Here is an 18,448-nt window from a genome sequence, read left to right as displayed (position 1 = left end):
AACAGTTTTCATTTTCCATTTCTACAGGAGTCATTTAGTTTGTTCGTTTTGAGACAGGGTCTCACTGTGTAGCCAGAGTGACACTCAGTCTCCTGAGTAGTGCAGTTGTTATTCGTCATGTCCCGTAAGTTAGGCTTTTACCTCTTGACAAATTATCCTTTGAGAGTTTCTGCAGGATAGGCTTTTTGGAAGGGCTGGTTTAAAGGTCTATATAGGCAGTTAGGATGAGTTTTATATTTTCCAAGAACGCTGTAACACTTCCTGTATTTGGGGGTGGAGGGTGGAGAGAAAGTACTGAGCGTTTATAAAATAATGCAGGCCAGAGTGGATGGGCTGAAAAAGTTTCCCAGACCAGAAGAAAGTCAGAAAACTTTTTCTTTTATAAAGCCAGTGGGACCTTGAGGTCAAGGTGGCCAACAGACCAGGCACAGTGGCTTCGGTGGAGGCCACAGTAGAAGAGAACCTAGGTTTTGGCTGACCAGGGCTTCGCATGCTCTGGGGTCCCAGAGTTAACCACAGGCCATGTGGGAGCCCCAGCAACTAGTAGCCGGACCCCGGTTCCTGAACCACCACCACCAGGCCCCAGAAGATTAGGCCTTGCCCCAGGCCCAAGAGGCCCCTCGCCCACCGCCGAGGGGGTGGGGCGGCCTCGCCTGGGGCCGGTGCTTTGCGCCCTTCGTTGGCCGCCAGAGGCTCCCTCTCTCTCCCTCTCCTGGGATTTTGCTGCCGGGCTCCCTCTCTCTGCGGCCCTAGAGTTAATCCTATCAGCCGAGGTGAGGCACCTGTTACCCCGGGCCTTCCTCACCCTCGCGGCCTGTCCCCTCTTACACCCGGGCCGGCCACAGGGCCGGGCGCGGGGGGCTGCACGTGGGCCACAGCCCTTCCTCGGCTGGCACCCGCGCCCCAGGCCGGCCGCGCGTGGAGCGCAGGGGCACCCGGGCCACCGCCCGCCCGCTCGTCGGTCCGCCCGCAATGGCGATGCGGAGCGCAGCGCGCCTCCCGGAGCCGCCCGGCGCGGGCAGGGCGCGCGTGGGGGCCGGGGCGCGCGTGGAGGCGGCCGCCCTCCGCGCTGCGCGGTGACGAGCGAGCGGGTGGCGGGCGCCCGGGGCCGGTGCGAGGCAGCGCGGCCACCGCGGGCGGGGGGCGGCGCGGAGGGGTGGGAGGCGGCGGCCGACCCTCCCCGCCCGCGGCGCGCCCGCTCGGTAAGGGAAGGGGAGGCTGTGCGCGGGGCGAGGAGCCGGGGAGGGCGAGGCGCAGGGCCATGCCGGCATGTACAAAGGCTGACTTGCAGGCTGGGGTGGGGGTGGGCTGGGGTTGGGGAGCGATAGGTTGACGATCGGAGGCATGAGCAGTGCGATCCATTGTTTCCTGGCACATTGGGAGGAAAAAAACAAAGGGATTTATGATCATCACCCTATAATTTTCTTTCTTTCTTTTTTTTTTCTAATGGGGCCAGGGAGCTCGTCTCTCCCCGTGCCACACTGGGATCCGCCTGGCAGCCACCGGGAGCCGCAGCCAATGTGTTAGGACTTCAGGTGCTTCTTGGCACAAAGCTAGCCTGCGACCTCCTACCATAGCGCTTGGCGTCACCTGCTCTCCCGGCCCTGCCCCGGGGCCGAGGGATTGCGTCCCGAAGCAGGCTTGGGAACCCGCTGCCTCTCAAGTTGGTGTTATTTATGTTTGTCTTTGGTGAGGGCAGGTTTTTAAATCCCCGGCGGCCCCATCGCCCCCGCCCCCGCCCCCTCGGGCTCGAATTGGCGGGGGGAGGGAACGGGGTGTGCGCGCAGGGGAGAGGGAGGGTGTTTGTGGCTTTCAAAAAAAAAAAAAAGGTAAAAGGAGATTGTGATGGCTTACCAAAAAAAGAAAAAAGGAAAAAAAAAAAAAAAAAACCCAAAACCCAGGCACCACACTCTGAAGGCTTTCTTGTTTGTCTGCATGGGCCATGCATGCAAGCTGGGCCAGGAAACGAGTTTGGAGCGAATTTCAGTGCAAGTGTGTGCCTTCCGCTGGCTTTGCGTGAGGGTGATGTGGTTCGGTCTAATGTTAAAACCAAACCAAACAAAAACAAAGTGAAAAATCCTTAGAGCTGCATTGTCTGCTCTTCAGCGGATCTTGGAAATATTTGACTGCTGGCATATTGATATAAAATCCAGCTTGTGGGTTAGACTTCAGCAGGCATGCGTTGTTGCATTTTCAGCTTGTAGAAAGTTAGGGACAAGAAGGAATAAACAAATCATGGCTGTGAAAAGAGGTGGCATGGTATATTTGCTTTCTCATTGTCACGTTCTTATGCATTTATTCCCCTGAAAGTGTACATCCCACTCCATAATTAACATGCACTCTCAGGAAACTTCCAGATATTGGATGTGGAAACTTCAGAGTGAAACACTGGCCTTCAAGAACTTTTTTTCTGCTTGTTTTGCTCTGAGATTGCACCAGTGTTGCTTTGGGGATGCTGTAGATGAGAGTATTGGACCAGAAAGAGTGAAATAAACCTATGTAGGCATGTTTTGGAGTTTATAAACATAATTCCAAACTTTTACTTTGAAACAATAACTTCTACCTGATTATGGAGAATCCCAAGTGAAACTAATTTTCTGGACAGTTTGATGATTTCTTAAAGACATGAATTGGTGGTTTCTCATAAAGATAGCCAAAACTTGGACTGAAATATTACTTTCAAATGTACTTACAGTGTGTGTGTGTGTGTGTGTGTGTGTGTGTGTGTGTGTGGAGAGAGAGAGAGAGAGTAGAGATCTCCAGGTTGTGTTTGAAATGCTTTTGTTATCAAACACCAGTCAGAATAATAACTTTTAGCTTCTTGACTTTAACATCCCATTTCAATAGTAATTTCTTCTATTTGATGTGTGGCTCACCACTTGGAAAATAAAGTGTATATTAGTTGACTAAACAGAAATTCAAATACATGAATTTAGAAATTCATTCTTTTCTATTACAGATGACCCTCTAGTCTTGCTTTGAAAAAGCCATTTTGTGTAACTCTTGACTGTGCATAACTTCCTAATACACCTGTTGGGACAATCACTGACATGGATATGGCATTTGAGAGGTCCTTTACTTGACCAAATACTGGTGATTAGAGAAGAGAGGTCTTTTATTTTGTTTTGTTTTGTTTTCTGTTTTTCTCCTGATAATTATGAACATTGGCTCTTCGCACTTGAAGTAAAAATGTTGAAAGCAGAGTCTTCAGGTGAACGAACCACTCTCAGAAGTGCCTCTCCTCACAGGAATGCATACAGAACTGAGTTCCAGGCCCTGAAAAGTACCTTTGACAAACCTAAGTCAGATGGAGAACAAAAAACAAAAGAAGGTGAGGGCTCCCAGCAGAGCAGGGGTAGGAAATATGGCTCCAATGTCAACAGAATTAAAAATCTTTTTATGCAGATGGGTATGGAACCCAATGAGAATTCTGCAGTCATTGCCAAAACCAGGGGGAAAGGTGGACCTTCATCCCCTCAGAGAAGAATGAAGCCCAAGGAATTTCTGGAGAAAACAGATGGCTCAGTTGTTAAGTTGGAGTCCTCTGTTTCTGAACGAATTAGCAGATTTGACACGATGTACGATGGCCCTTCATATTCTAAGTTCACAGAGACTCGAAAGATGTTTGAGAGGAGTGTGCATGAGGCAGGACAAAACAACCGCTATTCCCCCAAAAAAGACAAAGGGAGTGAACTACAGGATGAGTGGGGTGCCTCTAAGTCCAGCAGAGGCAGTACTGATTCCCTGGACAGTCTTAGCCCCCGGACTGAGGCTGTTTCCCCAACTGTGAGTCAACTGAGTGCAGTATTTGAGAACACCGAGTCCCCCAGTGCCATCATTTCAGAGAAGGCTGAAAACAGTGAATACTCAGTCACTGGGCGTTATCCTCTGAATTTACCATCTGTTACTGTTACCAGTCTTGACACCTTTGGCCACCTTAAGGATTCTAATTCTTGGTCTTCTTCAAACAAACAAGGGGTTGATACAGAGGATGCTCAGAAGGGTAATACAACTCCAGTACCAGAAGTGTCTCCTAAAAGTACCTCTTTAGCTTCGTTGCCTAGTGAAGAGATACAGCAGAGCAAGGAAGCCGAGGATTCCACATCGAACCAAGAGACTCCAGACAGAATTGATAAAGACATTGCCGAAGAACCTTGTGCTGATAATAAGGCAATGCCAAAATCTGAAATCCTTTCACCACAAAATGAACCTATGGAAGCTGCTGAAACTAATTTGGTTGGAAGTGAGACAGCAGAGCAACAGAGGAAAGGACTTACAGGTGGTGATTTTACCTCTCCTGATGCTTCTGCATCCAGCTGTGGAAAAGAAGTACCTGAAGACTCAAATAATTTCGAGAGTTCCCATGTGTACATGCATAGTGACTATAATGTGTATAGGGTGAGATCCAGGTATAATTCAGACTGGGGAGAGACGGGCACTGAACAGGATGAGGAAGACGATAGTGATGAGAACAATTACTACCAGCCCGATATGGAATACTCGGAAATCGTTGGATTGCCAGAAGAAGAAGAAATCCCGGCAAATAGGAAAATTAAGTTTAGTAGTGCTCCAATTAAGGTAAGTATGCTTTCTCAGTTCATTTTTAGTATTGGAGCCTAACTGTATGCTAACTAGAAGGTTTTCTAAGGAATTCAGAATTGTTGCTATCCACCTGTTGTGAGGTGATTTTAAAAATTTGAGCTTTGAGAAGTGTCAATCATATTAGTGTCCTGTCTAGTGGCATAAACCTATATGACTGATATGAAAGTTGAAGAAGTTTGGGAATTGGGAAATACATCCCAATGGACTGGGGTATGAGTAACCAGGTGTGTTATTTTTAATTACAACTACTTTAACCAAGTGTTACTTAAAATTACCTATAAATAGTAACTTTCTGAATCTACACACTATACGACATGGCATATAAGACACACTGATAACATTGAAATGATAATTCTCTTTATTTATTTGCTTAAAAATACCTGAGTTGTTCCTTACTTAAGTGTAAGTGGGTGATGAGGAATGTGGTCAGAACTTTTCTTTCTCCTTGCATGAAATTTGATTTATGGAAATACATTAGCTGACTTAAATATTTGATTGGAAAGCCACGACTGTAAACAGCTTGGAGTTGAGAATTTGTTATGTAGCTTTGCAGTGAAATTTTGTGAAAGGAAGTAAAATTGATTTTTCATTCATGGATTTAATTTTTCCTCTTAAAAACTGGATAAATGCCAATTGAATTCATATGCTATATTGTAATGACTTCACTTAGCTAACATTTGGTGTAGAATCGGGGAACACATATCAGCCTCTGGTGGTGGGACATTATTAGCAGATAATGGTGATAGGGCAAGAGATGGTTGGTTGACTGTTAGAATCCCCTGGAGTGTTTTTCTAAGTGTATCTGCCTACCGACTCAGTCCTCACATTCTTATATGCTCTCCTTGGGAATCCTGGGGTTATCACTTTCTAGGGGCTCCCACTTTACACAGTGTGAATATATGGTAGATTTGGAAGTTCATATCATTCCTTTGTAATTGTTCTTTTAAGATTACTATCAATTGTTATTTCCATCTTCTGACTTCCATATAAAGCTCTAGGAGATATAATTTATCTAGAAATATCCACAGAGAAGTCTGACGTTGCTTTAATTATGAAATACTCTTTTGAAATAAGTCATACTCTATACAAGTGTTTACAGGTGTTAGCAGGCACAGTTTTACTTTATTAGTGTAAGGCAGAAGTTCTGGATCAGAATGGCCATGTCCGGTAAACCTGTGTTTAAAATAGAGACTGGAATCTGGGCTGAAAGTAAGTAAGCTTTGCCACCTTCCTGTATTGCTCTTCCCCTCCCGGCTCCCCCTGCCCAGTTCTAGGCACTGTCTTCAAGGGTATCCCTCCTCAGGCCCGTCCAGTGAGCTCCCAAATTTCAGTCCATGCCTCTTTGGAACAGTCTTCCCCTCAGGAAGAAAGCAGTAAGATTGAATTATTTTACACTGAGCAAAGCAGGCGTAACTGGAATGAACTCTTCAAGGAGTTTGTTAAACCCAGCAATTGAGATTTTTTTCTTTTTTTTCTATAGGGGAATTTCAGTTTATGAAAATGCATCAAGTAGAGCATTATCCACTCAACCCAATGGGTTATATTTGGGCCCTGTGCTGCACAAAACGTAACTGTACAGTCAGTATTAGGTTTAATGGATTTTAAAGTATTTATCATTGATTGAAGTGCGTCTGTTCATCTGTGAACAGACTAGCTTTGGGGACATGATATTTTGTAATACAGGTGATTGGTTTTTTTTTTTTTGCTACTATTGCTTATAACAACAAGCATGTTGCTTCTTTCATTAGCATAAATAAGCTGGATTTCATATAGCAAAGAATGAAAATAGATCACATTTAGCACATTTCATGAAGGACTTAGATCACAGTAAGATTTGCAAACAAGCTTAATGCATTGCGTTTTATTTGGCAGCTAACAGGATGAGTTGGAGTGGATTAAGTTTGCAAACAGAAGAGTTATTATCATCCCTTTTGTAATGAATAGGACAATTACTCTTTCTTGTTGCTTTCATTGTTTAACATGAAAGTGGAGTCACTGGGAAATTTTAAGAGCTGCTTTTTACTGGTGGTGGTAGTGATTTGGTTATTCTCCAATTAAGATTTTTTTATTGTCTCAAAGGATGGGTAATAATTAAATTCAACAAGTATTTAGGGACAGCTTATCATGTGTGCTCTGTCATGCTGCTTGCTGCAGAAGACACAAAAATCTATAAGGTTAGCACTGTTCTTGGGGTCTTGTAGGAGTCAATGCTTAAACACATTGTATTTAAAATAAACCCATATAATACAATGTAGAAACTATGCCAAATTGGCTAGGGTCCTGTGAGTCCTTTAACAGCTCTTGGCTGTACTGAATGTACAGAGTGAGGGAATTTAATAGATTATTTGGAAGAGAATACATTCAGCCATTCCTTATGTGTGTTTCCTCATTTTTCCTGTTATTTATGGAACAGGAAGTTAAGTTCTCCAACTTTAATCTTTTCCTTTGAAATTTAAACATACTTCCTCTTCCAGAAACATCAGGGAACATATTCTTTGCAGAAATGATTTCTGAAACTTATATTCTTTTCTTGATATTCATACTCTTTACTAGGCAGAATATTTCCAGCGTCTTACTGTTCTGTTATAAATCTTGTTTATGATCTTTCAGTGTGATATAGGAGTACTTGGTGTCAAGCTCAGTTCTTTTATAGAGGTTTTAAATGAATATTATCCTAAAGATGTCCTAATCTGAATTTAGAAAAACAGCAGAATGATAGCTGACCTTTCTTGTGTAGCATATTGCTTGTGTTTGTTAGTGACTTCAAAATGGTCCGATTGAGCCAGGCATGATACCACATACCTGTAATTCTGGTGCTAGGAAGACTGAGGCAGGAGGATTGAGAGTTCAGGCTAGCCTGGGCTACATAGGGAGACCCTGTCTCAAAAAACAAAATGACAGCAAACAAACAAACAAACTAGATCAGATGGTATCACTAGCCAGCAGCTAGTGTGACGTAACCTGTGTCATAAACACAGCTGTTCTTACTGGATAAGTTGATGTGCATAATAGTGGCATAGAACTGGATGGAATTAATAGTGGTCTACGCCCAAAATATGGGATGAGAGAAGATTGTGAGCCATGTTAATTTTATACTTTAATTCTCAGGAACTTTTCAAAACTAAGGGATTCAATTAAAGTCAGTGTCATAGATGAATCAAGGGTAGAGAGAGTGACCTTTGTTATTGTTTCTTCTCTTTCTTCAGAACACTTCTTGAGCCCCTGCTTGTGTCAGGAACAATGTGAATATAACACTTAAGACTGGAGCTGTCCCGGTAGGGGAAAGAGGTGACTTTTCAGACTCTTCTGTTCAAGTCAGCAGAAGACCTTTTTGATGTCATTGCAACCTCATTAAGGAAGCCACTCCCTTTCTCCTTTGGGTTTGTGTTCTTAAACACAAAAATCTCTGAAAAAGGAGATTTTCTTTACTCCCACCAAGGAGATTGCAGAGTCAGTGTTGTGGTGCACTGTGCTATACTTAAGAGTTTCTCAAACTGTGTGAAGGATCACAGAGCTGGAGTTCAAAGGACTTTATGTGGTAGTTGTTGAAGGTGGATCTCTGTAGTCTCTCCCCTTTGGGGGCTCAGAGCCATTGTCCGGAGTATATGAAGCCTTTTGTTCAGGATGGTGTTCAGAGCATGGTTCTTCTGAGATCCAGCTTTTTTATGTTTGTGGAGGTTTCTCTTTCTAACAGTTTTGTCAGTGCTTGTTAACCTTTAATATGCATATGAATCACCTGCGGATCTTGTTAAAACACAGAGATTCTATTTCAGTGGGTGTTTTGTGGGAAATTACCTTGATGCATTGGTTAGCCCCCAAGTATTGTACAAGGCAAGTTATCTCAGGGGTTATGGAGAAGAAGCAGTTAGCAACCAAATTAAATGCTTGAATCTGTGATTTCTCAACTCAAATCTAAAACATAAATCCAGAAGCAAGAGGAAAGCCATGGAGTAAGTTAACACATCTTAAGATAAGCTATAAAAAATAGTTGGAAGGCCTTTTCTTTCTTCCTTCCTTCCTTCCTTCTTTCGTGACAAGAGTCTTCCTGTGTGACCCAGCTGGCCTCGAACTTGTGATCCTTCTGCCTCAGCTTCCCAAGTGCTGGGATTACAGGTGTATGTATCTCTCTCTCTTTCACATCAGTTGTGCCCATTGATGGTGTGGGTTTGAGGACCAGAATTGACATTTGGGCCGAATCTCCACAGAGTAATGATGCCTGGGTCAGCAGTGTACCCTGCTCTGTTGGGACAAGAACGTCTAGAGACAGCTGTGGCTTTGCCAGTTTGCCTGCTGAGGAGCCATGGGTTTTAGTTGCTTTTCTTGGGTAGAGCATCTGTGGTTACAGAATAGGACCATTCTGAGTGTCTGTAGTGGACAAGGTGATATGGAGGTGACATAGCAATCAGTCCAGAGATGGCGTAATGATGACTTCATCTTTCCATCCCTTAAATCCCTTTTGTTCAGTTATATTTTCTGTTCTATGTTTGTAACGTCACACAAGTCACTAACTTGCCTATTTTAATGCCTCTTCTGAGTTCTGCCTTCATTCATCATCTACACTTAACCAAGCCTGTGAGTGTTGCCTCTTTCATTAGCTGTTAGCTTATTTATCACTTTTGATAATTATTCCTTGTAAGTTTCATCCATCACAATGTTTTGTTCTGTTTTGTTTTGTTTTTGCAGTACTGGGATTGAACTCAGGGCCTTGCACATGACAGGCAAGTGTTCTACATTGAGCTACACACCCAAACCTTGCTTGTTTTCTTGACCTCCATAACATAATCCAGTATTCTCAAATAAAACAGCAGGCTCCTGCAACATTAGACATGGAGTGGGGCCTTCGATTCTGCAATGTTTAATAAGCTCTTAAGTGGTACCCATATTGGCGGTCAACAGGTCCCTCTTTGGAGTTACAGCATGAAGCATCATTTTCTGACTTCTGAAGGGGACTGGCTATAAAATGTTTACTGTTCTGCTTTCCAAAGGGAGCTGCTGTTGCAGGTGGTGTGGAATAATATTCTTTGAATTGAAATAAGTTGTGATTGTGTAAACTGCTGAGGAGCTCTGTTTCTGGAAGCCAAAGTGAATTATGATCCTTAGGTCCATAAGACATTTGGCTCATTAAAAAGTCACATCCTAGATCTTCCTGTGGGTTTTAATTATAAAAGGACAGGAGGAGGAAGTTCCTGATTGACTGAGAAATTCCTTTTTATCCATTCTTTTGGACATATAAATCAATAAACTTTACAGTATGAGAATTGGCATCTTGTTAGCTGTAATTTTGATAACTTGGATGGCTTAACATTTAAGTTGGTCTTGCTTTTTAATGTTGATGCTTCATAATGAGGAAAATGAAATATGTCAAGTATTTTAATGTAATGGAGAGAGAGAGAGAGAGAGAGAGAGAGTCCTTCATAAAATTCAGGGTGTTACCGTGCTCTTCGTTGTGCTGATTCATTGAGCAATCTTCATTTGGTTTTAGAGGGGATTCTTTTCTACAGCAAATTATTTTAGTTATTTGCTGGCAGTTAGTAGCAAAGTTTAAAGTTTCTTGATTTTTAAATCACAAATATTTTGTCTTCCCTCTAAGCTTCATCACAAATCACACTATTTGTTGGGCTCATGGGCTTTAAAGAAATGATGCCACATTTTGGGAAAAATAAGTTATGTTCCTGCATTGTTTACTTTGTTAACCCAATTAAATGCCCATTACATAATAATTTAAATCTTATTTGCATTAGATTTTTCCTAACATCTTCATTACCATTCAAAAAGAAAAGTAGTTTAGGAATTTGTTAAGAAATTCAATTAGACAAATGACAGATTCTGCATAAACAAAATAATCTGTTGATTTTTGTGCTGTTATCTAATATGCTTGATTTTCTGTGCTCTTCCATTTTGGGTCTGTTTTCTTCTCATTTTGAAAAGGACGAAAACATCTGAATTATGCTTTATAGTTTTCTTCTTGGTCACTTTTAAATTTTTCTACTGGTTCTAATCTCTTCACTTTGGTGACATAGAAACTTAGAAATGAAAAATACTTAAAGGTAATCTAATGTAATTTCCTAGTCACTTCAGGAAGCATATTGCTGACAGATGATCTTTCTGCTTCTGCTTGAATAATTCCACTTATTGGGAATTTATTACTTTGAGAGGTAAAAGAAAAGTTAGCGGGAAGGGCGTGCTGGTGGGTGTGTGTGCTTGTTTTTTGCGTGTTTAATTTTAATTAGCAATTTTTATTAAGGTAAAATTCAAATAGCATAAAAACTCACCATTTTCAAGTGCATTATTCAGTGGTTTTTAGTGTGTTTACAGTGTTGTATAACCATTGCTGTTTTTCTAATTCTAGAACATTTCCATCACCCCAGAAAGAAACCCTGTACCTGTTAGCAGTCATTCCCAGTTCCTTCTCCATACTATGGCAAACGACATTCTGCTTCCTGTCTCCAGGGATTTGCCTCTAATGAACATCAGAGGAGCTTTCTTTTGCAATGCAGGAGACACATGCCTATGCCTTGGGAGATGTTAAATTTAAGATACAATGATAGCAGACAACAGTAGGCAGGAGAAGAAGAACCATAAGGGTTTTCTGGATGGTGATGTGGTCTAAAAATTAGGTGGCAAGACATGGAAGAAACAAGTGGCTGTCCTTTCTTAAGGTTTCTTAAAGGGAAAGGTGGCAGGAGATTTGTAACCAAGGGAGAATGGATTTATTTGGCAGAGAGTGATGGGAATGCTCCCTTGCAGGGGATAGTGCCCTTTTTAGTGCATTTAGTGTTGTCAAAGCTTGAGTGTTTGATTCAGCACAGGGTTTCTTTAAAGGTGCTTTAAATTATACTGATTTTCATCCTTAAACTGGTCTTTTCTAAGAAGAAGAAAAACTTGTCCTCGTCTAATAACCTTTGGCTTATTTCTAGCCTATTGCTCTTGTGTTGCTGTTTTTGGTATTCTGTTACATTGACTGGAATTGTTCATGGGCAGACCTCAGTCTTTGTTTAAACTGTTTCCTCATCTTTCAGTATGTCAACACAGGTCTCCTTCAACTACTTACTGTTATCTGTGCACTATGTCTAAAAGATGAGTGATGAGGCCAGTGTTTATTTCATTTATTGTCTCTGGAAGCATATTGTCTATATTATTATGAAATCTTATTAACTGGTAATAATAAAGGTTATGCTGAGAGTTACTTGATATTCTGTAAGTTTGAACACATCTGCCTCTTGAGGCCTTGGGTTTTTTGTTACTGACACTGTCTTTAGTACAATTTATCATTCATCTGCCTCTCAGTTTAGTATTTTGTAATTCTCTGATTATGTTTAAACATAATTTACTGTACAATAGTCATAAATAATCTGTGCTATTATTTCGAAGGGAAAAGTTTGAACAACTTTTTGTTGGCACATTGAAATGAAGAATTTATATTAAATTCTTTTGAGAATGTTACTGATCTATAGATTCTACTAAATAATTAAAAATGGCTAAAATACTGAATTCAAGGGATTACTTTTTTTTTTTTTGTGGGACTGGGCTTTGAACTCAGGGCTTTGCTCTTGCAAAGCAGGTGCTCTGTTGCTTGAGCCACACCTCCGATTCGGAAGGACATTTTCATAAAGTATGTTTTTACAGCTACTTGACTTTTGAAAGTATGGATTGAACTATATGTTAAACCACCCTGTTAAGGAACCTAAGAATAAAGAAAGAAATGTTTTCGTAATATAGTTGCTGACACATTAATTGCTTAACTCACTTTTGTTCTTGAAATAGCTTCATAGCACAGTTCAACATGATTGAAATATTGATAATTTTTTTTCACAATTCCTAAATTTTCAGCCTAAAATTCTCTTTCTCATGTACCTGTCCTTATAAAGAATCCAAATGATGTTAGCGAGAGCATAAAAATACTCAGAACTTTTATATTCTACAAGGAAGAAAGTTTTTTCTTTGCTTATTTAATCTGTTTTATTGGAATTAAAAAAAAAGCATTTGTAGAGTTAAAACATTCTCCATATTATTATAGAGGATGATGTTTCATTTTATTTTTTCTAGCAGTACTGGGGTTTGAACTTAGGGCCTTGTGCTATATAGGCAAGCACTCTACCACTTGAACCACACTGATGCCTCTTTTGTAGTTAGGTTAACAGTTGTGTATCACCTCTGCCAGCATTTTTGTTGAAATGCAGTCTTGCTGACTTCTTGCCTGGGCTGACCTGGAATCATGATCTTCCTGATCTCTACCTCCTGAGTAACTGGGTGATGTGTGGCCTTAAGTGAAACTGTTGATAGTGTCTTTCTCTCATTTTTAAGTCAGGCAATAAGTTTTGTACTGAAAAGTCATTCTTCCAAATTATTTTCCATACTGTAGTGGTTGGCAAACATCAAAAAGGTAGGCAGAGTCTTGGTGATGGAGGCATCTTTCCAAGGAGTGATCAGGTGAGAGACTTCCAGGGCTGGTGTTTGGTATTTGTCTCTCTATGTCTTTGGACCAGCATCGCCCTAAGAAGCTGAGTGCTTTGAGTCTGTTACTGTACAATGACAGGCCTCTTTGCTCTTACTCCTGCCAGTTTTTACCTCCAAGGATTTCTTTTTACTTCTGTTTCTCCTTCAAAAATATATACCAGCAGAGTTTCATGGAAGGTATGTTCACATAGGAAATTTGTCTAATTTTGAATACAAGAATTTTAAATAGTTCTGAAAGTCAGAAATCCTTTTTCAGGCATTGAAGATTCTTTCTCTGTAAGGGACTGCAGTATAGCAAGTGGAAAAGCAGGTTTGTTGGTTAGTTTTTAAGATCTACTTTTGTGACAATGTTATTTTTGATGGCTTCTTTTGCTAAATATTGTTTCAAATAAAATGGGTGTAGAAAATTGTTTCATAAAAGAAGGAAAAGACATAAATTCATGTCTCCCACCCTCCTTGTCTCCCTTTCTTTTGGTACTGTTGGGGATTAAACCTTGGCCTCTTACATGCTAGGCAAGTGTTCTACCACTGAACCACACCCAGCCCCACACTTTTCATTATTAATCAACTGGTGTGTGTGTATGTATTTTTTTTTTAAGGAACTAATTCTTTGGAGGAAAGGTAAAATTGATTGTAGGGTGTTTGTCATCTTATCCACTAATACATAAAATATATTTATTTTAAAGATTTGTTCTGTAGGTAGAGTAATAAAATGTGATAGTTTAAGTTGTGTTTCAGGTTTTATATGATATGCTATAATGAAAGCACTTAGGTTCTCTTCAAATTTTTAAGATTGAGTACTGAGCCATAAAACAAACAAGCGTGTAAATAAGTCTTATGAAAAGTAAAGGCTGAAGCTGGGTATGGTGGCACATACCCATAGTCCTAGCACTAGGGCAGGAATACAGTGAGTTCAAGGCCAGCCTGTGCTACATAGCTAGACCCTGTCTCAAAAACAAACAGACAAATAAACAAAAGATAGCTGGGCCTGAAACTATGATGTAGTAGTAAAAGTAGAATTGAAGACTGTAATTGTCTAAGTCTATTTTCTGTTGCTCTAACAGAATACACGAGACTGGGCTGTTTATATGCTCTCAGGAGTTTTATGTCTATTTATTTATTTATATTTTGTTTGGTGGCACCAGAGTTTGAACTCAGGGCCTCATGCTTGTAAAGCAGATGCTCTTTCCGTTTGAGCCACACCACTAGCCCTGGATTGTTTATAAATGAGTGAAGTTTATTTAACTCCTGATTCTGGAGGCTGGGAAATCCAAGGCCATACTGGTGGCGTCTGGCATGGATGCCTAAACGTGACAGCAGGTGAAAGTGAAATGCCCTTGCTGTGCCACAGTGGGCTCCCGGCACTAACTGATGAGTCCTGTGGGAGAAGCACTGATCTCTCTAATGGTCCCGACACTCAACACCATCACATTGGGAATGAAAGTTCCAACATGTGAACTTTTGGAGGACAAACTCAAACTATAGCAATCAGATAGACCAGATCTTCACCAGCTTAATAAAATGGATAACTCTTGCTTGTCCTTAATAGTATTATTTATGTGCTTTACAGTTTTTATTTTTATTTATTTATTTATTTTTTGGTGAGGATTAAGGTTTTATGTGTTCGTAGTTCTATTTTTATTTATTATTTTTACAGTGCTGGGTATTGAACCCGAGCCTCACTCTGGCTAGGCAAGCCCTCTGTCATGGAGCCACAGTCCCGGCTCACACCGTAGGCCTCTCTTGATGCAGGTTCTGAGTGTTGTTTACTGCCCTTTTTTGTCAATGATTGGTAGTGAGGACTACAGCAAAGCATTATTTGTGTTAACAGAAAGAGCAGTTCACATATTCATGGAAGGGGAATGGGTATCCTTATTTTGATAGATGCAGAAAGTGTTACGAGATAAAGCTTGGTAACACGTTTTCTAAGATTATTTCAGGATGAGAGTTACTTCACAATAAGTAGCCTGGTTTAATGCTTAATATACATTTCTGTCTCATTGTTATTTTTGAAATATATGTATTTGTACCTAGAACAAAGATTGCAAGCATGTACATCCAAATATTAACTCCTGGTATTTTCGAGGTGGAAAAGAGTAAAATGTGATATTGAAATCTTTTTTGGTGGGACTGGGATTTGCACACAGGGGCTCAAGTTTGCAAAGCAGATGCTCTATCGCTTGAGCCACACCTCCAGCCCATTTTGCTGTGGTTGTTTTGGAAATGGGATCTCTCAACTCTTTGGCTGGGCTAGACTTGAGCTGCAATCATTCCAGTCTTAGCCTCGAAAGTAGCTAGAATTAGGGACAAGAACCACCATGCCTGGTGAAATGTAATGTTTAATTTTTTATATATGTTACTTCTTACATAAAAATGGTGGTGAGGGGGTGTGGCTGGAACAGCAACAACAACTTAGGGATGTTGACAAAAACACTTTTTTATGCTGTCTAAATTTATTTTTGTGTGGCGCTAGGGATCAAACCTAGAGCCTTGAACATAGTAGGCAAGTGCTCTACCAATGAGCTACCCCAAGCCCTATGTTATCCATAAGTCTTTTAGTTACTCTTTTATTTCCTTTGGAGGAAATGTCACAGAAAAATTTTTGCCTGAAAAGCATAAACTTACGTAACACTAAGGGTGTTAATTTACAAAAATGGGTGTACTCTTGACAGTTGAGTTCATTTAAATGCACAGTTTTTTAACCCTTAATAAAATTGGTCCCATATTTGTGGCTAAGCTTCTCAGTTGATGGGGAGACCTTCTGATTTATTTTTGAATTATGGCTATAGCATTTGCATAGGCGTAAGAAATTTTCCTTGAGTTTAGCCATTGTGTGCATGACATCCTGATGTGACACTTAAAATATGCTGTTAGAAACCAGATTTGCAGGATTTGAAGTGAAACATATTTTAGTGAGCAGTCTTATTAAAAATAATAAGCATTTGTTTGAAAAAAGACTAGCAATGTTCCCATGTGAGCTTGTGCCTTTTTTGGTCTGTTAGATTATTGAGCCTAAGTAGACTTCCTGTCTGTGCAGTTTGGGGAATGCAGATGTCATGGTCAGTATCTTGCTTACTTACATATAATCCTATGAAAAAAACTTGCACACACTCAGCTAAAAACAGGATTTTGAGTTCTGGGCCTCCACAGAGTCCTTTTGAATATGTTTCCTGTTCTACAGCAGCAGCCAATCTGTAGTTTCCTGTTGTTCCTTTCAACAAAAATATTAGCTGAAGAGAGATTCATTTGATGTTTAATTGGACTGCAGCAATGTATAATATTTTTAGTTGGAGTCAAAGGATCAGCTCCTGTGTCATTGGATAGCTTTCCACCTTTGAAAAACTTTGCTAGAGAGTGTTACAGTAGATAAATGATGAGAAACATGTATTTGTTGGGTAGCAGAGTTCGAAATTTGGAGTTTAAAGTATTGTTTCTGGTCCATTAGATTGGCTGATCACTCTGATTTTAGCATTGTAAGCAATTCTGGTATTTTATAAATTTTGACAAAGTCCTAAGTGAATTGCTTCAATGTACACTCTGATATTTCATGGTGATTTTGCCTTAGGTAAGGTTGAACTTTACTATAATATGTCTAGTAAATTCTGTTAGTATTTTATTGACTACTAAGTTTCTAGTAGTAACACTTAGATGATTATGTGTAATTGTAAAGGCTTTAAAAAAAATGGTAACATTAATAGATAAAGCGTGTACAATTTTAACTTTTCTAGAAAATGGTTATATTGGAAAAAGACCATAGGAGTTTAAGAAGACAGTAACTTTATGGGTTGTGATTTTGAGGCAGTGATATCATTGTTAATTATTCACCCAACCAAGTTTGAGATGAGACTTGTGTTTTTCCATTGGAGATTATGATGCTTGTGGAATTTTTATGCTGCTGGTTCTTTCTCTGAATAATGAGTTCTCTGAGCGGCACCTTTAGGGAACTGGAGAGCTCTCAAGACATTGACTCATTTGTAGATGAATCAATCAGAGGAGTTTTAGCTGGGAGTTACTTGATTTTGGCTCTTACTGTCTTATGAAATTCTTACCCATAATCAAGAAAGGAAACCATTGCCTAGAGCTCATCCATTAGAGCCATCAGAGTTCGTCCTTTGTGCTAGAGGAGGGTGGAAATAAACAGAATATTGATACAAGTATTTGTGAAGGTGATGTTCTTCCCTATGCTATATTTAATATTCACTTAGTGGATTAGTCATATTTCTCCAGAGGAACAGAACCAGTGTGATATGCACATTTCTAGGAAGTTAGCTAACTGACAAGTGACAAGTCCAGAATCTGCAAGGTGGGTGGGTAGCCAAGCACAAAAGTGATTAGCTGAAGCATTCCCTGACTCTGGGCAAAGTCGCTGTTGCTCTATTCAAGGCTTTCATATGATTGGATGAGGTCCACCCATATTATGAAGGAAATCAGCTGCACTCAAACTCCACCAATTTGAATGTGAATCTCGTGTGAAAATACCATTACAGAAACACACAGAGTAAGGTTTGACCAAATACATAGTCACTGTGGCTCAATCATATTGACACACACTTTACCATCACAGCCTGGTTTCTTATTTGGTTGTTCCTTCTGAAGCAGTTTCAGGGAGAAAACACATTTTCCCACTTGCTTCTGCTGTGCCTCTTATCTTTAGGAAGCCTGCAGAAGGGGAACCTCTTCTTGAGGAAGTGTGATGTAATGGGAGAGCACTTGGTTTGGAATCAGATGCACCTGGATTCAGATCCTGCCGATTTAGGATTGTCTTTCCTTCCTTCCTTCCTTTCTCTTTCTCTCTCTCTTTTTCCTTTTTTTTTTGTTTGTTTTGTTTTGTTTTGAATCAGGATTTCAGTATGTTCTCCAGGCTGGTCTTAAACACCTGGCTCAATTCTCTTGACTCATCCACCCTAGTGTTGGGGCTACAGACAGAAACTATAGGCCCCACTTTATGATTGTCTTAGGCGAGTTTGTTTAAACTTTTAGGGTAGGACCTTGTTTGGTGATGTGTTTCTAGGATTGTCACATAGTAGGCACATAGTCCATATTAATGGCCCTTGATGTCTGTCACCTGCTCCTTTCCCTTCCTGTTCTTCTCCACCTGCTAGCTGAAGATCCAAGTTGGGATAGTGTTTATATATGAGTAAGAGGTGCTTGAACTGCTTTTGCTGAAAAGCACTGACTCCTTATTTGGGCCCACAAATTAACTAAGTGCAGGAGAAAAGTTTGGCATTCCTGCCTCCATTTTGCAGTTGTCTCTTTCTAAGCCATTCACCTTACAGTCACCTTGGAATCCAGGAAGGACAGGATTGTGGATAACAAGTTTATAAGGAAGGAGGAGAAAAATGCCCCAAAGGAAGGAAACATCTGAGCCTCCCAGGCCAACTGATAACAA

The 18,448-nt window shown here is 40.5% G+C and overlaps 1 protein-coding gene across 3 annotated transcripts in view; it reads left to right on the top strand.

Annotated features, from left to right (window-relative positions):
* The first annotated feature begins 677 nt into the window (after positions 1-677).
* Ppp1r9a (protein phosphatase 1 regulatory subunit 9A) overlaps positions 678-18,448 on the top strand; it is a 282,034-nt gene continuing 264,263 nt past the window's right edge. For all 3 annotated transcript variants that reach the window (XM_074064722.1, XM_074064721.1, XM_074064723.1), the window contains exons 1-3: positions 678-773; positions 1,457-1,663; positions 2,960-4,578. In XM_074064722.1, coding sequence (XP_073920823.1) covers positions 3,190-4,578 — 1,389 coding nt within the window. In that variant the 5' untranslated portion in view covers positions 678-773; positions 1,457-1,663; positions 2,960-3,189. The remainder of the gene's footprint in view (positions 774-1,456; positions 1,664-2,959; positions 4,579-18,448) is intronic.

Source organism: Castor canadensis, chromosome 2 (assembly GCF_047511655.1).
Source record: "Castor canadensis chromosome 2, mCasCan1.hap1v2, whole genome shotgun sequence".
Taxonomy (NCBI): Eukaryota; Metazoa; Chordata; class Mammalia; order Rodentia; family Castoridae; genus Castor; species Castor canadensis.
Note: the sequence above shows the minus strand (reverse complement) of the source record. Positions and strands in the feature narration are given on the sequence as shown.